The 22,346-nt window shown below is 42.6% G+C and overlaps 1 protein-coding gene across 1 annotated transcript in view; it reads left to right on the top strand.

Moving 5' to 3' along the window:
- Positions 1-22,346, top strand: part of espn (espin) — a 107,217-nt gene that overhangs the window by 52,429 nt on the left and 32,442 nt on the right. Inside the window, exons 8-9 of the mRNA XM_084183950.1 lie at positions 8,154-8,315; positions 10,406-10,637. Coding sequence (XP_084040076.1) covers positions 8,154-8,315; positions 10,406-10,637 — 394 coding nt within the window. The remainder of the gene's footprint in view (positions 1-8,153; positions 8,316-10,405; positions 10,638-22,346) is intronic.

Genomic DNA, 22,346 nt, shown 5'->3' with positions numbered 1-22,346 from the left:
GTATTTTTTTCACTTAGATAGCGAATGCAGCTAACTAGTTTAGCCTACTCAAACACTCGGCTCAAACAGAGAGGGATGCCATGTTAGCTAGCTGGCTATGGCTATCCAACACTGGAACTCTTCCAAGTCAAGGTAAGCTTTTGGTTTTATTAAGTTATAACCACTGGGGCCCGCCAGTTTAACTGCTAAACTGCTTGCTGACTGTACACTGTATTGCATGATTGTAGATAGTGGGTTTACTAATGCGTTAGTTCTATTAGCTATGTTGACTATGACGTTAGCTAATATGGTGACAATGATGTAGGCTGTATGTATATGATATGAAGATTTGTCTTGGAAAGGTTTTTTCGCCTGGTCACAGACAGCTGATGTGTGTGTTGTGCACTGAAGTCTACAAGCGAAGGGAACAGGTGAGAGGAGTAGATTTGAGAAGGAATTATCCAACGTTTAAAGGGCTCATGCTGTTTGTATGTGGCTGCTATGAAAGTGAACTGTGTTTGCGTGTGATCAAGGGTGTTTGCGTGTGATCAAGCTCCCCTCCCCCTTTCATGGTACCCAGGTGACGAGCCCTGGGCGCACCGTCATTAACAATTAAACACACACACACACACACACACACACAGGAGAGAGTGACCGTAGACACAGGGAAAAACAATCTGCCCGGCATGCCATAGAAACGGCAAAGCAGGGTAACCCCATCCTGGTAAATTGCTGATCTACCTATCAGCAGCCATGGACATATTTTCACTGAAGTTACGTTAAAGCGGCAATCCTTAGTTGAAACACCCGCCTCTTGGTTAAAAGTTGAGGGATTGGGCTGGAGAAATGTAACCACTCTCAAATTCATAGCCATAGCTAAGGATGCAAGGACTGACTATCCAGTATATAAAAATGATCGTTTCAAGCATGTTTTGAGGCTATACAGTGTTTGTTAATGTTTACGATGTTTACAAACATTGGAGTAAAAACAAGCTGATATTTTGTGTTCTGATGGGGTTTGACAGTTTAACTAAGCTCATGAGGCATTTATCTGTTACATTCTTCAAGAATCAATGGGTATATATCATTAATTTATAAGTCCAAAAAATTGATGTAGCAACTGCAGATTCCCACTTAGTACAAACAAACAGAACTCAGAGGGTCCATTTTGTGCATTGCTGGTGCTATGTATGTATTTTTTCTACAGTACAGGTTTTCACAGTGCAGGTTTGCTTGAATTCAACCCCCCCACCCCACCCCATCTTTGTTTGTTTTGTGGCAGGTGATGTTTTTGTACATTGGCCACTTAAAAACTCAGACTTACCCTACCAGTGTATTATGACTGACAGTTTTAATAGGATTTGCTCGCACTACAATTATTACACTAGCAAATAAAGTGTTGTCTGGCCATTCATAGCTAATCAAAATGGAGCTGGCAGGAATTATTCTAATCCATAAACCCTGAGAGATTTGAGTGTGGGCATCCATGAGGGCTGTGCCCGCCCTACCTGGGCCCTTTACTGCTCCGTACTTTGCATAAGAGCTCATCCGGGCGTGTGCCGCGCTGTGGTTGGTTGGTCGGTGGCCTGCAGCGCTGATGTCACAGGTCACGGTAGGTGTGCCTTATTGATGAGGGCCTGTGGGTAAAGTGAGAGGGCCAGGTAGAGTGACACAGGAGAGCGCAGGGGGACGAGGAGATCTGGAAATGTGGTGACTGCTGCTCTCAGAGCACCTCTGAGCTTCTGGGTCGGATCTGTCAAGACAAAGAGTACTACTGAGAGGAAAGAGAACTTAAACTACGGTAAGCCTAAAAGTGACCACAGCTTTTTCTGAGAGTGACTTGGCTGTCTTAAAGGGGAACTGTTGTATTTGAAGTGTTAATGCGAGCTATCCCTGCGTGGGCATTAGGTGTTGCTTTGTTAGGGGTAGGGAGGATGTTCTCTTTGTATGAATGGTTGTGTTATATGGCATCTTTGCATATGGGGAACATACAGTATCAGTGTTTCCCCAGGGCCACCGCTGCTAAATCGTTGCCGCCACTCCCATAATTTTCGGGATGGTAAAACGTTTTCAGGGTAAACAATCATAAGGGAAACACTGAATACTCTGTATAGGTTCTGAGGGGGTTGTAGATTTGTCTGTCCTAGTTGGCTAGATGGAAAAGGAAGCTGACAAGCCAGACAGAGATGACTCAGACCCCTATGTCTCAGACCCCTATCACTTTATCAAATGAAATTAGAGGTTGTTTTAAGGACCAGTCTTATGTTGCACAATGTCTTCTTTTTTTTTTATCAGTGGAGGCTTTTTCATGAAATGATACCCTCACTGAAACATACTTCATATGTATAATATACTAGCTCATATCTTAGCTACTGAATTATTTGCAAAAGTATGAACGGACACTTGATCGCTCATCGCTACTCCCAACCATGCACAACCAACCGTAGATCTATGTTTCTGATTTTAATAGTCGTCCATGCAAACTAGATGTATACTACAGCGTGACCACATTGACCTTTCAACAGTAAAGTAAGAAGAAGATACGGAAACCGCTAAATGAACACAGATAGAGGTGTTTATCAAACAGCCAGACATCAGTGTGGTGGGAGGTGTTGGGGTTATGGTGGGGTAGGGGTGGTGGTCTTAAGGCTTTGTATACGGGTCTGCTACCTATTATGATGTCCATCAATCTCTCAGAGGACGACAATTAAACCACCTGTGGTTTTCCCTACTCACATTACACACACACACATACTCTTCACTAAGTGCTGCTCGGGGACCTTGTCTTTGACAGCAGACGTAAGTAAACAATGTCAATACACCCATAAAGCCAGAGGACAAGAAAATATACAACAGGACAATACAAAGGGAAAGAGGGACGTCACAGCCTTTGGGGATCTCTGTCAATTATTTCTGCCTGTGTGTACATTGTCTAGGATTTTAGACATCTGTTGGATATCTCTGGGTTGTGCCGCGGTGCCTCTTGAAAACAAAATGAATGCATTGAAAATGTAAATGACGACATTTGCCGGTTGTGATGCTCTTGTTTTTGTGCGATTTGACAGGCAAAGTGGGTGTCTGAATTGAGGACGTTGACCCCATGGCTTCGATGTAATCAACTGCCTTCTCACTTTATTCACTTTCTATGAATATAGTATAATCCTGTATTTGATTGATTGGTTATACTGTGTAGGCTACAAAAAAGATACTTGTCTGTAGTGATAAGTACAGAGCCCAAAATAAGAAATTGTTTTCACCTCGTACTACTGCTTGGTTGCTGGGTGCTATTTCGTAGAGTACAACTATTTAATGTGTTTTTGTGAGCATGACTTCATGACGTCTTTAACCCTCCCGTTGTCCTAGGGTCAAAATGACCCGCCACTGTGTTGAACCAACTTTATTTAATTTTTATATTTTTTGGATCATTTGTGAGAAGGAGGCAGTGATACTTTCTTTAAAGTCTCACTGCCTCCTTCTCACAAATGATCCCCAAAATATAAAAATTAAAAAAAGTTGGTTCAACACAGTGGCGGGTCATTTTGACCCTAGGACAACGGGAGGGTTAAAAAGCACACACTCAGGCTGATCAATCTCACTGAGTAAGCCTGGCCATACTTAAACTGAGTTGAGGAGATGGAAAGATTTTGTTAGTCAAGCTTACAATGCTCTCAATGCAAATAGTCGTAATGCAATACTTTGCATTAGGTAAATACCCCCCAAAAAGACGTAGGTGGAAAAGCACTCCATTGGTGCTTAGTACACAAGATTAAACATATTGAAGAAGACTACCACAGGTTTGGGATCAACTCATATTTACTTACTGAATTGAAATGAAATCCCACTGGGCACAGATGTCAGTTCAAGTCTAGTTTTGATTTATATTTGGTTGAGTTGTCAACTAACCGTGAAATCAACAACAAATGTCACAGGATTTAGGTTGAAAGTTGGGCTAAAAAAATAGGTTGATGACTTTTTGCAAGTCCATTCAGTTTTCCATGTTGATTCAACGTCGTCACATTGATTTTTTGTTGGTTGAAATGGCGTGGAAACAAAGTTGATTCAACCAGTTTTTGCCCAGTGGGATTGTTCCCAACCTTGGACTACTGCAGTATCTTTAAAGGTCCTAGCTATCTTTGAAACATGGGTCTATTGTGTCAGGTGTCTGATGAACTTCCTCCTCAACATGTGACCTAGAGAGCTTGGAAGGGGAAAGTGAGAGCCCAGGAGATGGAAGAGCCATCCCACTGGGCACACCATATCATTTCAATTGTGAAATGTGGGTAATATTTGGATGATGTTGATCAGTGAGATTTCAACCTTTATTTACCCACTCAAAAAGACACCTAGAAGTTTGTTGAATTCCCAATGTGTTATCAGTATGCTTTCAACCATCTAAAAGAACAGCCAAATTCCAATGGAAAAACAATGTATTTTTGGTTTATTTGTCATCTAAATGTGTTATCTGCGCTTTCAACTAGGGCCGGGACGATACCAGTATCGCGATACTCATTAGTATCGTGGCAAGGCAACAAAACAAGAAGCGGATTTAAGTTCTTTAGGAAAACAGCCCTAATCTTGGAAACAAACATCATTATGTTGTCATCCAGAGTCACATTTATTTATTTTCCTAGCTATAGCACACAATATTTTACATACAGCAGGTTTTTAAAGGACCAAAGAGTTTGGTCTGCTTAGTGTTTTCATTTTTGCCATGTAAAAAAAAATGTCGATACTGGTATCGTCCTGGCCCTACTTTCAACCATTTAAAAGCACAACAAAGTTCAAATGGGAATACAATGTCAGATATTTTGTATCTAATAGTACAACCAAATGACCTGGATTCCAGTTGAGATTACACTAAAAGAACATAGTGCAAGTGATCAATGCTGTTCAAGATTTAGCACAGATTATTACAGCAATTGTGAAGATCTCCACAGACCTGCAACCTTTGCATGCTATCTTGAACATGCATGCTTTCTATGATTCCGTAAGACATTTCTAGTTACAGTAGGCTAACCTCAGTGGTCATGGATGTGTTACTCATTTTAAGGTTGAATAAATTCTGTTACATTTGTTTTTAAGATAGCCTTAACTTTAGGCTACTTTATTAGAAAAATATTATTGAATTGTTTGGTTGACAACACAGCGTAGTTTCATCTGAGCCATGGTTCAATCAAATCAAACTTTAAATGCACTTTAAATAAAGTTTGATTTATTCCTATTCTTTAACTTACATTTTTGGTTTAGTTGGAGACATGAATCCAACATACCATTTTGTTAACTTGTCGATAGGCTATTTACTGTATTACAAAAGTGATATTGAATTGTGTTTTGGTTGTCAAGAAATTCCAGTTTGTCTACAAATGAATAATTCATATGTCTATCTCAACCAAGAATCAAAGTTGAAGAATAGGACTAAATCAAATCAAACTTTAAATGCACTTTGATATTTGGTTGCGTTGACAACTGAACACAATTCAATATCCAGTTTGTCTACAAATTAATAATTGTTATGTTGGATTCACATCTTCATCTCAACCAAAAATGAAAGTTTAAAAATAGGAGTTAATCTAACCAAACTTTAAATGCATTTCATTAAAGTTTGATTTGATTTAGTCCTATTCTTTAACTTAGATTTTTGGTTGAGATCGAGACATGAATCCAACGTATTAATGATTAACTTGGAAATTAAAATTGAAATCAACCAAAGCTTGAAACCCTAGGCCTATAGGTATTGTCTATTTTTAGTTGAACCCTGGGTTAAATGTAAACAATAACTGTTGATGACTTTGCAAAAACTATATAGGCCTAAATAGTATCATTGATGATATGACTTATAAAGTATGGTTACATTTAAATTGCTCTGATAACATACCCTTTGGATGACTTCGAAAGCAACAGTGAATATATTTAGTTAGTAAGAGGTCTCTCAATAATCTTCATCTTGACAGAAAATTGGTAGGAGTCAGTGACAAATATAAACACTAAGCAGGGTTAGGCTTGGTTAAAACCATGGATTGGAGACCAAATGAATAGATGTAGATCAACTCTCCAGTAGGAGGTGCTGCCCAGCCTATTGTTCATTGTTTGATAGTGTACATAATGTTGAAGATCTGACATTGTTTAAAAGATACAAATTCAACATATTTTATACAAGGTTTGTCTGTTGAAAATGGGTTACAATGATGACATAATCCTGTGGTTGAAATGTCACCCTCAAAACAACAGTTTATGTTGGTTTACTTTTTTCAAATTCAATGTATTTTCCACATCGATTCCACGTCACAATACGTTGACAAATTACGATCAACCAGTTTGTGCCCAGTGGGATCCTCTGACCCCTCCTGTGAGGTCACGAGGGGGCTCTCTTACCTCGGACAGGACCCGTGTGCATATTAATTATTACTTTCTGTGACCACAAAGGCTTTTTGTGCAATATTAAAGGTGACGCTTAAATCCAGAGGCGAAGAAGAAAAGCCTTTTTGTTCCTGGTGCTGCTGAAGTAAAGCTGCTTCTGCTAGGGTCACAACGTTTCTGACCCTTAAATGTATTGTCAAATGCCGACTAAGCACAATGCTGTCCTTTTTGTGTATATAGGTGTCATGTTAGGGGATCAAGAAGTATTTATATTTTACGTCCGGGGAAAGAATTTGAGAATGTTCTGTGGCTTACGCTTGTAATTGTTTGTCTTTTGTTATAAGTTTAAGCAATCTGATTACTTTCAAAATCATACTTTTGAAGTACCTTAGATTTTATAGCTCAGCCTTCCAGCTACTAAACCCCAAATTTGTCCAGACTCTGTGTTTCAAAAGACCCAAATGGAAAGCAACAGTCAGAACAACACGCAAGCGCAGACAAAATATATATACGCTGAACAAAAATACAAACACAACATGCAACAATTTCAATAATTTTACTGAGTTCCAGTTCATATAAGGAAATCAGTCAATTGAAATAAATTCATTAGGCCCTAATCTATGGATTTCACATGACTGGGAATACAGATATGCATCAGTTGGTCACAGATACCTTAAAAAACTAAAGTAGGGGCGTAGATCAGAAAACCAGTCAGTATCTGGTGTGACCACCATTTGCTTCATGCAGCGCAACACATCTCCTTCGCATAGAGTTGATCAGGCTGTTGATTGTGGCCTGTGGAATGCTGTCCCAATCCTCTTCAATGGCTGTGCGAAGTTGCTGGATATTGGTGGGAACTGGAACACACTGTCGTACACGTCGATCCAGAGCATCCCAAACATGCTCAATGGGTGACATGTCGGGTGAGTATGCAGGCCATGGAAGAACTGGGATATTTTCAGCTTCCAGGAATTGTGTAGAGATCCTTGTGACATGGGGCTGTGCATTATCATGCTGAAACATGAGGTGATGGCAGCGGATGAATGGCACGACAATGGGCCTCAGTATCTCGTCACGGTATCTCTGTACATTCAAATTGCCATCGATAAAATGCAATTGTGTTCGTTATTCCTTCCCTTACCATAATCCCACCACCATGGGGCACTCTGTTCACAACATTGACATCAGCAAACTGCTCGCCCACACGATGCAATAAAATGCCACTCTAAAATGTGCAGTTTTGTCACACGACACAATGCCACAAATGTCTGAAGTTTTGAGGGAGCGTGCAATTAGCATGCTGACTCCAGAGCTGTTGCCAGATAATTTAATGTTAATTTCTCTACCATAAGCCGCCTCCAACATCGTTTTAGAGAATTTGGCAGTACGTCCAACCGGGCTCTCACAACCGCAGACCACCTGCAACCACGCCAGCCCAGGACCTCCACATCCGGCTTCTTCACCTGTGGGATCGCCTGAGACCAGCCACCCGGACAGCTGATGAAACTGTGGGTTTGCACAACCGAATAATTTCTGTTCAAATTGTCAGAAGCCAGCTCAGAGAAGCTCATCTGCATGCTCTTGGTCCTCACCAGAGTCTTGACCTGACTGCAGTTCGGCGTCGTAACCGACTTCAGTAGGCAAATGCTCACCTTCGATGGCCACTGGCACGCTGGAGAAGTGTGCTCTTCAAGGATAAATCCCGGTTTCAACTGTACCGGGCAGATGGCAGACATGAGACCAACACTTTACATGTTGCTTTTATATTTGTGTATATTTACTCACTGCTCATTGCCCCCTCTCTTGTTTCTACCCAGCAACTGACTCCAGGAGATCACCACGATAGGCTGCGCCGGGTGGACTCCAACAGAAAGTCTCGAAACTTCAACAAGCAGCCCAGTACTGGGGACTACTACAAAGCCCTGGGTAGCGACGCGGTTGACAACCGTGGGATCAGAGCCATGGCGCCTAACGAGGAGGTAAGCAGGAAAAGACAACAGGGGTTCTCCAACTTCAGTCCTGGAGAGCAAACTGGGTGTGCAAGCTTTTGTTCCAGCCCAACGCTATACACCTGATTCAACTTATCATGGTCCAGACATAAGACCGTGATTTAGTTGATTGCTTGCAACAGGTGTGATAGTACTGGGCTGGAACATAAGCCTGCTCACCCAGTAGCGCTCCAGGACCGTAGTATATTCACTGTAGAAGAGGGAGGCATTTGTTTGGGGGGTTCATGGGCTATTCCTCTCTTTAACGTTTTAAATATTTTGTCAGGTGGTTCTGTGACATACACAAGATCAGTTCTGTAATAGTAAAGTCAGCAGCACAGCGTTTTCAAGCTGTTGATAATCAAAATGGCTGCCATACCATGCCCCATTAGTCAACTTGCTGGCACCAACAGGACTGGCTCCTGTAGTGGTTGGTCAGACCAGTGCATCCCCCAGTGACTGCCCTCTAATCTAGCAGAACTCTGTCCCTCCCAGGCCCTAATCATCACCTCAACCCAGGGCTTGCTGCCCCACCTGACAAGCCAGCATAGTGCAGCACAGAAAAAAACTGCTGTCCTTAAGGGCCACAGACGGCAGTGTATCTCAGTGTGTTACATAACAATGTGTACCCTTGAACCATTTGTTTGCCATCCGATACCAACTTACTAACTGCAGCACCCTAATTTCTGTTACCGCCTGAATCTCTGCCTTGTTGTGCAAACTCACTTGCAAAACACAGGCACAAACAAACTGATTACAGTTCCATTATCCACAAAGTGAAGCTAACCAGGCTGCACTGTACTACCAGGGAAATTACATTTTAATGCAAACTTGGCTTTATTATAAATCTGTGCTTAACCTTTCAAAGGTTGCGCTAAGGTATGCGATTTGGCTTTTCTTTTCTTTTTAATATTGCTGCTGCTGTAACATTGCTGACACTAGCTATGCATTGTCTGTTTTCTGCTAGTCCACCACCACCCCAGCTGTTTGGTTCTGCTTTTTGTTCCCGTTAGGGGGATTTGTATATCTCACAGTCAAGCCCCCCCAGGGAGCGGCCCCATAATCTCATAGGTATTGACAGTGTCGAAGGCCGCTATTGGGTGTAACCTACATTGAGTCAATTAGGACCTTGTGGGGCTTGCTAATTCCCATACACATCGCCCAGCTAATCAACATAGTCAGCAGAGGCCCGACACGTGCTGGAGAGGGACCCCCGTGGGACCCCTGTCTGGACACCTCCACCCCCTTTATTTTAGGGAAAGAGGGGCATAATGACAGCCCATTAACTCTGTAATCACTGTGTTAAGGCTTGCACACATTGCACCGAATGTGGATCTAGTGTTCGTCTGCCGGTCGTTCAGCGTGCTGTGTTTTTAGGGACCACCCGCTGTAGACGTCTGACTACCGAAATTTTTCATGCGATTCTACATGTAAAATTGGTGCGCAAATTATGTTCAGAGGTCCTAAGTACTCTCGGCTAGAAAACGCGTGTCTCAGCCCTTAGTGTCACTCAGTGGTGTAAAGTACTTAAGTAGTCATTTTACTTCAGTCGTTTTTTGGGGGTATCTGCGTTGATTTTATACAGCAAGTGTCTAATTGGGCCATCATTATAGAGTCAACTACTCTGTCACAGTATCATTCCCCCTCTCCTCCCACATACACTGTTATGGGCCCAGCCAAGCACTGCTAGGCTGTCTATTGGCATGTCTTTCTGTGCAGTCAGGGGTGATACGGTTCATTGGCTCCTACCATTATTACAACTTCCTCTCCAGCTGTCAAGGAATAAGATGATAGAAGGATCACGATGTTACCAAAAATAATAAATAATTAGCTGCATGTCCATGACGAGCGATTTTATGGATGGGGTAAAAGCTAACAGTAGCGCGTATGCGATTCAATAACAAAATTTGCTTTTGATTAAGTGTCAAGCGTATTTAAAATTATGCTTTTTTTGTAACATCTACATTTTAGCTCTGTCAAAATGAGACCCTTTATAGTTCAGATGGACAGGTATCTGTTATGTTTTGACTGTTGGGATAGAAACAAACCATTTTCTATTACATTTTTTATGATCCAATCAGGGTTCTGTGTTATTGGAGGAGCCAGCCGACAGCCCTGCCCCCAGCCCCGAGAACGGCACCACGGAGGAGTTGTCCCTCCCTCCTCCTCTTCCTCCTCTCCCGCCCCCCCTCCCCATCAGCAACCCCACCCCGGCACCACCTCCTCCCCCACCACTGCCCTCGGAAATGCCCACCTACCAGTACAGCCCTTCCTCAAGCACCAACCAGCGACGCCCCTCCTCCTCTTCAGGAAGTGAGTGCCCACTGCCGCTACCTTTTAGCTTTCTCTCTTTTTCTTTATTTTGCTTTCCTCGCTTTCACTTTCTATTTTCACTCACCCTTTCTTTCTGACATTGTGCTTATTTTCCCCTTATGACTGCAGTGCATTCTGAATAAAAAAAATGTCATGTTACATTAGACATTTTACATTTACATTTTAGTCATTTAGCAGACGCTCTTATCCAGAGCGACTTACAGGAGCAATTAGGGTTAAGTGCCTTGCTCAAGGGCACATCGACAGATTTTTCACCTAGTTGGCTCGGGGATTAGAACCAGCGACCTTTCGGTTACTGGCACAACGCTCTTACCTGACCATTGCATTTCACAGATGGCAAAACCTGTGCGAAGTGTCAATAGACTCCTTCTCCACTCCCCCTGATAGTGCAATTATTCCTGGAAAGCTGAGTTGGGGCAGGCACAAATGGGAACAATGTTATCTCATTCTGTAGAGACAGAGAGATGAGTCTGGCCTTACCGTCCCAGATAACTGATTACAAATGTATGCCCTTGCTCAGGGCTACCGTTACCTTGAGAACCGGTTTAGTGTTCAGCCATTTCCTTAATTGCCCCCCTCTCTCTCTGCCTTGACAGACTGACACTACCTGACATGGTTGCTCGTCGGCCCTGTCTGCTCCCTCTGTTCTAGTTACGAAGATGGTTATTTTCTATGCTTTGGGGGGAATTTGAATTTGGGAAAATGTTAAATTGAGTAGTTATGCTCTGCCCCAAAGCTTGCTTCATCAGGTGGATGTCCAAGAACTAGAACTTTGCACTAGCATTTTTCAATAGCGTTTTGACCATAGAATGCAGATGTTGCTTGTTTAGAACTGTCCTCAGGTAAGAGGCCGACAAATTGTTCCATTCCAGTGCTTTGGGGATCTATGACGTCAGCCTCTATAGTTTTATCTCTATGGTTTTGACTTTCTCATATTTGATTTGTCCTCTTGAACTTGAAACTCATCTGTCTTCTACTAACAAGCTCTCTTATTCCTCCTCCTTCAATTGTGTTCATGGTCCCATCCCTCTCCTCCCCTCCGGAACACCTGCTATCTGGCTGTATGTGTCTACCCCTTCTCGCTCTCCTCCTCTTATCTCTCTCTCCACTGCTGCCTCTCCAAGGCGGAGCGTTTCTGTCCCCCTCTCCTCAGCCAGAAGGCGGCCCACTCAGGGTGATGAAGAGTAAGTACTGGGAGCTCCAATTCAATATGACTTTATTTATCCCCTCATGGGCAATTAAGGCGAGTCTCAAATCAACATCCTCGTCCTCCCTCTGGACATATGTCCTGTCTTTTAACGAGACAAACCGTTTTCTTTCTTCCTCTCCTTTCTTTCACATCCACCTGCCATGATGCTTGTCTCACTGTCTGCCTGCTTGAGACTGTTTGTCATTGTCGACACAGTCTGTTGGGCAGAAAACTACAAAACAAAAGTGGTCAGAGGCTGTATCCTGGTTAGTTGGTTGGTTATAAAGGGTTAATAAGAGTCACATAAAAGTAATAATAGATTGGTGTGGAACAAAGAGACCAGAGAGCTTTTTTAAATGAGGTGTGTGCAAAGTTTAGGGTGTTGAAGTATAGACATATACAGTATTACAACATTAACAATGTCTACACTGTATTTCTGATCAATTTGATGTAATTTTAATGGGCAAAAAAATTGTCTTAGTGACCCCAAACTTTTGAACGGTAGTGTATGTATGAAACATACATAGTTAATCTGTCAAATTAATGAGGTGAATGTGACCTGTAACTTTTTGTTTTAGAATAGATGATGGGCCGTGAGGGTGCCTTGGAGCTGAAAGGGGGTCTGCTTCTTGATCTCGCCTTATGTCAATGGTCAGGCTGGCTGTGTGTGTGTGTGTGATCAGGCTTCTCATTGGGCTAGGCTGCTCATTAGCTTGCCTGACAGATCTCTCCCTCCTTCTAATCTACTGGCAGTGCCACTGTGAGCAGGGGTGAGGAGGGGGTGGGGCTGGAGGAGGCAGGGTGAGGCAAACCGCGGAAGGGGGGGTAAGGCTGGATCTTAAATCCAGGCCCAGTTTGGCAAGCCGCTCGCCGTCAGGGCCAATTACCACTGATTCCTTAGATTTCTCCCCAACTACGATGGGTCCTTTATAGACGGCTGCTCTCTTTTCTCTGGGCGGAGAGGGAGAGGGGGAGAGCGCAGGAGGGAGAGAGAGGGGGGAGGAGGGGGAGTAAGAAGGAGTGGACTGCATGAAGCTTTGCCCCGGTTTCTCTGTCAGCCTGTTGCCGTTGCCTCACAGCAAGTTGGGTTTTTGCCTCCCCGGCAGGCAGGAATGAATGAATGATCCATAGTGTACTGGATCGTCAAGTTGAGAGGACTTTCATACCTTAAACTCAGGTGATGTATTTATCCTACTGTTTTATTTGTTTGGGGTGAGCTTTATGCCTTGTCTGTCATTGGGATGTTAAAGATATGACCTTTTGGTGTCTTAGAAAAGGTATAATGAGTCTAGTTATTTGGTTGTGTGAATTCTATTATCATATAGTTTAGTGTTTGACCTGTTGATTGAGTTGTCAGTCTGATTTGGTTTTAAGAGTTCAGGCTGCCCTGTTGATTTTACCTTTAATTGTTAATGTTATTTGAATACGTTTGTGTTATCTAAACTGAGTTAGTTGGTTTGCTCTTATTTGTCAGTGAAAAAAAAAATGCACTGAGTGTACAAAACATTAGGAACACCTTCCTAATATTGAGTTGCACCCCATTTTGCCCTCAGAACAGCCTCAATTTGTCAGGGCATGGACTCTACAAGGTGTCGAAAGCGTTCCACAGGGATGCTGGCCCATGTTGACTCCAATGCTTCCCACAGTTGCCAAGTTGGCTGGATGTCCTTTGGGTGGTGGACCATTCTTGATACACACGGGAAACTGTTGTGTGTGAAAAACCCAGCAGCATTGCAGTTCTTGACACACTCAAACCGGAGCGCCTGGCACCTACTAATATACCCTGTTCAAAGCAAAGGCACTTAAATATTTTATTTCCCATTCACCCTCTGAATGGCACACATACACAATCCATGTCTCTCTCTCTCTCTCTATCTCTCTCTCTATCTCTCTCTCTATCTCTCTCTCTATCTCTATCTCTATCTCTATATATATAGAAACTTCTTTAACCGGTCTCCTCCCCTTCATCTATACTGATGGAAGTGGATTTAACAAGTGACATCAATAAGGGATCATAGCTTTCACCTGGTCAGTCTGTCATGGAAAGAGCAGGTGTTCCTAAGGTTTTGAGCACTCAGTGTATATACACAGTACATACATTATAGTCACTTAACTAAGTGCCTTTGCCATATTTAAAAAATACTTTACTTGTTCAATATGACAGGCATTGCATAAGTACGTTTCTCAGGTAACTCAATAATTGTTTCATAACTGTCTTGTGGTAATGGACATTGTCACCATTGTCACTCGATTCATTCTTCAGACAAATCACCTGTTGGCATTGCAGGATGTGTTGCCTATTCATTTCTTTACCAGAAAGAAACCCTCTGTTTCTCCACTGTCCTTTACACCCTTACAATGTCCAAACAAAGTGCTTTTGTTCCCCAGATTTAACAATAAAAACCGGAATTAATAGCAGACCCGATTTTAGGGCACTATTGTTGTAAAGAGATTAGGGCTCGTGGCAGCGTTACGATTTTTTTGTTTTACACAATGAGCTGTTACGGACACTTGCTAGAGCATCCCTAATCTGTGCATCTTGATTGTTTGTTCCAGTTTGGTCGTGTGAAATAATTTGCTGCAGCATTTTCTCAGTAGCAGCATATTGGCAGACAGTGTCAATCTATCTCTACATTAGCTCTAGAGTGGTGCAAAGTCTTGTTCTTTCCCTTGGAGCTGCACTCACAGATTATTTGCAGATTTGCCTAAATATATCATCCGGTGCACATGACCCATCTGGCCAAAATTGTTTTAGCTTAGTTTCCAAACCATATGATCATTGGAGATTAATTGAATAGAATGCGAAAGTGGAGGCTCCATTATTGTCCTATCACAAGGCTGTTATTTTACTCCAAGTGGAGCCAAGCAGGCACTCTAAAAATGATACCATAAAAACAGCATCAAGACTCCTCTCTGCACTCGTCTCCCCTTTTGTGTTTCACACAGGCCTCAGGTCAGTATTGTGTCTGCCACCGACCGATGGGCAGATGAAATATTCAACACCCAGGTGTCTCTGCCAGTGCCCAGTGTCAATCGCCACCAAGTCTCTCGCTCTCCCCCGCTCTCTCTCTCACTCTCCCATCTCTCTCTCATTCTCACTCTTCTCTCCCCGACCGATAGGCAGATGAAATATTCAACATCCATGTGCCTGCCAGTGCCCAGTGTCACTCGCCACTAGGGCTGTGGCGGTCACAAGATTTTGTCAACCAGTGATTGTCAAGCAAATATGTGCCGGTCTCACGGTAATTGACCGTTAATTAACATAAACACATTTAGCATCTCCTGGCTTCCACACACAGCCTACAAGCCACTGATGCAGACCTTTGGAACATCTACATTTTAAAAGTCTAATAAATCCATATAATATAGCCTACAACTTCACAATAAATCCATTATTTATTTTAGACAGGTCTAAAGAAACATGATATGAAGAAAATGTAGTCTATTTCAGAAGAACAAAATAGCATACTCTGAGTTGTCCTGATCTGGCTATGCCATATGGCTGTGGGCTACACTCATTTAGCAGACAAGATTTGCTTAGAATTCCGTGGCATTATTTTATAGTATGAAGAAAACAATTGAACAAAGCTGAATAAAATAGAAAGGATATTTTCTGCAAACAATTTGAGGGAGTGCGCACATGCTATTGTGTTGAGCGGTTAACAAAGAAACAGGTATTCCTATATGCTTAATTTAGTTATTTATGTTACTTTAGTTGTGATACAAACGTTGGGTTATATGTTCAGATTTTTAATACATTCTAAGGCTGCATGATGCGACTCTAAAGATGATTTGAAAAAAGTTGCATGAAAGGCATGAGCTCTGCTTTGTTTTTTTGTGCAGGATGTTCACATTCATCAGTCTCTCATTCACAAGTTGACAAGCACTTGATAATGCCTTGAATTTCCCGGCGGCATCCCCTTTGTGTGGCCGTAATGCCCCCTAAAAAAATCCTTGCCTTTTGCGGCCAGTAGCCGTTTTGCCCTTGGGCTGAATATAATAATTTGAATTCCCTTCTCCCTGCGTGCTCCGAGGCACCTCTCACTCACATGGCTCTCCGTCACGTGATTGGGTTTTTCTCACAGGCTACAAGTGAAGACAGACACATCGGGGACGCACTTGTGCGTGTCCTTATCCAATTCCGAGGCGCATATTGAAGAAATTGGAAGAACTGTTGACATTTACTTTTCGCCAACCAACAGGATGAGTAGGCCTAACGAACAGCAAAAGCACTAGCCTATGTCAATCTACTATCCCCCATAGTACAAAAGTTGACCTATTATTTTCTGTGCGAGAAATAAATATTCCTAACATAGTCTGGGACAGTTGTGGGATGCGATAGATCCCAAATTAATACAACCCCTAGCAACAAAAAAACATTTTATTACGCAATGAGGCTGACGCAACAGATCAGAACATTTATTTTAAAATGTTAAACAATTAGGCTATTTCACATTATAAGCGCTGCAATGCGCACACGGCAGTATGCTATAAGCGCGAATGTTCCATTAGCGGGAAAACACCATTATCTAAAGTGACCGCAAATGCAATTATGCATGTAATGTTTTTATTATAAAGGTGTATTTTTATGGTGAAAATGATCTTCCCCAAACTTGAAACTCACGCGCTGCATATGTATGCCAGTTAGGCTCTACACTCATTGTAAAGCGGATTAATGTGCTTCATTTTAAGAAGTGATACAAACCTTTAAAAGAAAGTCGCTAAAAAAAGTGATGCATTGTTTCTTGCCTTACGCTGGGCATCATTCACAAGTGATAATATACACTACTGGTCAAAAGTTTTAGAACAACTACTCATTCAAGGGTTTTTCTTTATTTTTACTAATTTCTACATTGTAGAATAGCGTTAAGACATCAAATGTATGAAATAACACATATGGAATCATGTAGTAACCAAAAAAGTGTTAAACAAATCAAAATATATTTCATATTTGAGATTCTTCAAATAGCCACCCTTTGCCTTGATGACAGCTTTGCACACTCTTGGCATTCTCTCAACCAGCTTCACCTGGAATGCTTTTCCAACAGTCTTGAAGGAGTTCCCACGTATGCTGAGCACTTGTTGGCTGCTCTTCCGTCGCTCTGCAGTCCGACTCATCCCAAAACATCTAAATTTGGTTGAGGTCGGGGGATTGTGGAGGCCTGGTCATCTGATGCAGCACTCCATCACTCTCCTTCTTGGTAAAATAGCCCTTACACAGCCTGGAGGTGTGTTGGGTCATTGTCCTGTTGAAAACTTTCAAAGTTCTTGAAATGTTCCGTATTGACTGACCTTCATGTGTTAAAGTAATGATGGTCTGTCGTTTCTCTTTGCTTATTTGAGCTGTTCTTGCCGTTATATGGACTTGGTCTTTTTCCAAATAGGGCTATCTTCTGTATACCTCCCATACCTTGTCACAACAAAACTGATTGGCTCAAACGCATTAAGAAGGAAATAAATTCCACAAATTAACTTTTAAGAAGGCACACCTGTTAATTGAAATGCATTCCAGGTGACTAGCTCATGAAGCAGGAATGAGAGAATGCCAACAGTGTGCAAAACTGTCATCAAGGCAAAGGGTGGCTATTTGAAGAATTTCAAATATAAAATATATATATTTTTTGAAATAAAGAAAACCCCTTGAATTAGTAGGTGTTCTAAAACTTTTGACCGGTAGTGTATATGTGATTAGGCTTATATTGTCACCATCACACTATTCTTGATTTAATCTTGTCTTTACAAATCTTGCCACCAAGTCTCTCTCTCCCCACTCTCCTAACTCTCTCTCCTCAATCAATCAATCAAATTAATTGTCACAAAGTGCTTATACAGAAACCGAGCCTAAAACCCCAGAGAGCAAGCAATGCAGATGTAGAGGCACAGTGGCTAGGAAAAACTCCATAGAAAAGCAGGAACCTAGGACGAAACCTAGAGATTAACCAGGCTCTGAGGGGTGGCCATCCACTTCTGACTGTGCCGAGTGGAGATTATACTGTAAAAGTACATGGCCATATAAGGCCAGATCGTTCTTGAAGATGTTCAAACGTTCATAGAAGACCAGCAGGGTCAAATAATAATCATAGTGGCTGTAGAGGGTGCAAGAGGTCAGCACCTCGGGAGTTAATGTCAGTTGGCTTTTAATAGCCGAGCATTTAGAGGTCGAGACAGCATGTGCGTGGAAGGGTCCGGTGAACAGGTCAGGGTTCCATGGCGGCAGGCAGAACAGCATAAACTGGGTCAGCAGCACGACCAGGTGGACTATGGACGGGGATAGCCAGGAGTCGTCAGGCCAGGTAATCCTGAGACATGGACCTAGGGCTCAGGTCCTCCGGGAGGGGAGCGAGAGATGGGCGAATTAGAGGGAGCATATCTAAGATCACACAGGACTCCAGATATGACTGACCCTAGCCCCGCGGCACATAGACTATTGCAGCATAGATACAGTAGACTGAGACGGGGGGTTGGGGGACACTGGTCCCGTCCAAAGTTACCCCCGGACAGGGACAACCAGGCAGGATATAACCCCACCCACTTTGGCAAAGCACAGCCCCCACACCACTAAAGGGATATCAAGAGATCAGAGACAAGGCCGAGTATAGCCCACAAAGATCTCCCACCGCACAAGCCCGAGGACAGGAAGGATTGAGAAGCGCGAGCAAGCCAGTGACTCAGCCCCCGTAATAGGGTCAGAGGCAAAGAATCCAAGTGGAGATAGGGGAGCCGGCCAGGCAGAGACAGCAAGGGGGGTTCGTCACTCCAGTGCTTTGCCGTTCGCCTTCGCACCCCTGGGCCAGATTTCACTCAATTATAGGACCTACTGAAGAGATGAGTCTTCAGTAAAGACTTAAAGGTTGAGACTGAGTCTGCGTCTCTAACATGGATCGGCAGACCATTCCATAACAATTGAGGTCTATAGGAGAAAGTCCTGCCCCCAGCTATTTGCTTAGAAATTCTAGGAACAATAAGGAGGCATGCGTCTTGTGACCATAGCATACGTGTAGGTATGTACGGCAGAACCAAATCGGCAAGATGGGAAGGCGCAAGTCCATGTAAAAATGCTTTGTAGGTAAGCAGTAAAACCTTGAAATCAGCCCTAGCCTTAACAGGAAGCCAGTGTAGGGAGGCTAGCACTAATATGGTAATATGATCACATTTTTGGATTCTAGTCAAGATTCTAGCAGCTGTATTTAGCACTAGCTGAAGTTTATTTAGTGCCTTATCCGGGTATCCGGAGAGTAGAGCATTGCAGTAGTCTAATCTTGAAGTGACAAAAGCATGGATGAGCTTTTCTGCATCAACTTTGGACAAAAAGGTTCAGATTTTTGCAATGTTACGAAGATGAAAAAAGCCTGCTCTTTAAATATTTTGTATATGTTTGTTAAAGGAGAGATCGGGATCCAGAGTAACACAGGTCCTTCAGTTTTATTTGAGACGACTGTACAACCATAGAGATTCATTTTCAGATCTGATAGCAGACCTAGGACCTAGAACTATCATCTCTGTTTTGTCTGAGCTTAAAAGTAAAACATTTTACAGCATCCACTTCCTTATGTCTGAAACACAGGCTTCCAGGGTAGGCAATTTGGGGGTTTCATCGAAATGTACAGCTGTGTCGTCTGCATAGCAGTGAAAGTTGACATTGTGTTTCTGATTGACATCACCAAGAGGTAGCATATATAGTGAAAACAATAGTGGTCCTAGAACGGAACCTTGAGGAACACCGAAACGTACCATTGATTTGTCAGAGGAAAAACCATCCACAGAGATGAACTGATATAATCTAAACCAAGCAAGAACTTGTCCACGTAGACCAATTACGATTTCCAATCTTTCCAAAATAATGTGGTGATTGATGGTGTCGAAAGCAGCACTAAGGTCTAGGAGCACGAGGATAGATGCAGAGCCTTGTTCTGATGCCATTAAAAGGTCATTTACCACCTTCATGAGTGTGGTCTCAGTACTATGATGGGGTCTAAAACCAGACTGGAGCTTTTCATATACATTATTTGTCTTCAGGAAGGCAGCTTTTTCAAAAAAATTTGAGAGGAATGGGAGATTAGATATAGGCCTTTTTGGGGGGGGTGGTCAAGGTTTGGATTTTTCAGGAGAGGCTTTATTACTGCTACCTTTAGTGAGTTTTGAACACATCCGGGGGATAGGGGGCTGTTTTATTATGTTCAACATAGGAGGGCCAAACACAGGAAGTATATCTTTTAGTAGTTTAGTTGGGATAGGGTCCAGTAGACAGCTGGAAGGTTTAGAGGTCATGACTATTTTCGTGAATGTTTTGAGAGATACTGGATTAAAAAACTTCTCCATTGATCCTAGGTCCTGGCAGTTCTGTGCAGACTCAGGACAACTGAGTTTTGGATAAATATCCATATACAGTTGAAGTCGGAAGTTTACATACACTTAGGTTGGAGTCATTAAAACTTGTTTTTCAAACACTCCACAAATTTGTTAACAAACTAAAGTTTTGGCAAGTCGGTTAGGACATCTACTTTGTGCATGACACAAGTAATTTTTCCAACAATTGTTTACAGACAGATTATTTCACTTATAATTCACTGTATCACAATTCCAGTGGGTCAGAAGTTTACATACACTAAGTTGACTGTGCCTTTAAACAGCTTGGAAAATTCCAGAAAATGATGTCATGGCTTTAGAAGCTTCGGATAGGCTAATTGACATCATTTGAGTCAATTGGAGGTGTACCTGTGGATGTATTTCAAGGCCTACCTTCAAACCTCTTTGCTTGACATCATGGGAAAATCAAAAGAAATCAGCCAAGACCTCAGAAAAAAATAGTAGACCTCCACAAGTCTGGTTCATCCTTGGGAGCAATTCCCAAACGCCTGAAGGTACCACATGCAGCTGTACAAACAATAGTATGCAAGTATAAACACCATGGGACCACGCAGCCGTCATACCGCTCAGAAAGGAGACGCGTTCTGTCTCCTAGAGATTAACGTACTTTGGTGCAAAAAGTGCAAATCAATCCCAGAACAACAGCAAAGGACCTTGTGAAGATGCTGGAGGAAACAGGTACAAAAGTACAGTGAGGGGAAAAAAGTATTTGATCCCCTGCTGATTTTGTACGTTTGCCCACTGACAAAGACATGATCAGTCTATAATTTTAATGGTAGGTCTATTTGAACAGTGAGAGACAGAATAACAACAAAAAAATCCAGAAAAATGCATGTCAAAAATGTTATAAATTGATTTGCATTTTAATGAGGGAAATAAGTATTTGACCCCTCTGCAAAACATTACTTAGTACTTGGTGGCAAAACCCTTGTTGGCAATCACAGAGGTCAGATGTTTCTTGTAGTTGGCCACCAGGTTTGCACACATCTCAGGAGGGATTTTGTCCCACTCCTCTTTGCAGATCTTCTCCAAGTCATTAAGGTTTCGAGGCTGACATTTGGCAACTCGAACATTCAGCTCCCTCCACAGATTTTCTATGGGATTAAGGTCTGGAGACTGGCTAGGCCACTCCAGGACCTTAATATGCTTCTTCTTGAGCTACTCCTTTGTTGCCTTGGCCGTGTGTTTTGGGTCATTGTCATGCTGTAATAACCATCCACGACCCATTTTCAATGCCCTGGCTGAGGGAAGGAGGTTCTCACCTAAAATTTGACTGTACATGGCCCCGTCCATCGTCCCTTCGATGCGGTGAAGTTAGCAGAAAAACACCCCCAAAGCATAATGTTTGACGGTGGGGATGGTGTTCTAGGGGTCATAGGCAGCATTCCTCCTCCTCCAAACACGGCGAGTTGAGTTGATGCCAAAGAGCTCGATTTTGGTCTCATCTGACCACAATACTTTCACCCAGTTCTCCTCTGAATCATTCAGATGTTCATTGGCAAACTTCAGACGGGCATGTATATGTGCTTTCTTGAGCAGGGGGACCTTGCGAGCGCTGCAGGATTTCAGTCCTTCACGGCGTAGTGTGTTACTAATTGTTTTCTTGGTGACTATGGTCCCAGCTGCCTTGAGATCATTGGCAAGATCCTCCCGTGTAGTTCTGGGCTGATTCCTCACCGTTCTCATGATCATTGCAACTCCACGAGGTGAGATCTTGCATGGAGCCCCAGGCCGAGGGAGATTGACAGTTATTTTGTGTTTCTTTCATTTGCGAATAATCGCACCAACTGTTGTCACCTTCTCACCAAGCTGCTTGGCGATGGTCTTGTAGCCCATTCCAGCCTTGTGTAGGTCTACAATCTTGTCCCTGACATCCTTGGAGAGCTCTTTGGTCTTGGCCATGGTGGAGAGTTTGGAATCTGATTGATTGCTTCTGTGGACAGGTGTCTTTTATACAGGTAACAAACTGAGATTAGGAGCACTCCCTTTAAGAGTGTGCTCCTAATCTCAGCTCTTTACCTGTATAAAATACACCTGGGAGCCAGAAATCTTTCTGATTGAGATGGGGTCAAATTCTTATTTCCCTCATTAAAATGCAAATCAATTTATAACATTTTTGACATGCGTTTTTC

The sequence above is a fragment of the Coregonus lavaretus genome (genome assembly GCF_964263955.1).
Source record: "Coregonus lavaretus genome assembly, chromosome: 20".
NCBI classification, from domain to species: Eukaryota; Metazoa; Chordata; class Actinopteri; order Salmoniformes; family Salmonidae; genus Coregonus; species Coregonus lavaretus.
The sequence above is the reverse complement of the archived record's forward strand: the minus strand, read 5'-3'. Positions and strand labels throughout refer to the sequence as shown.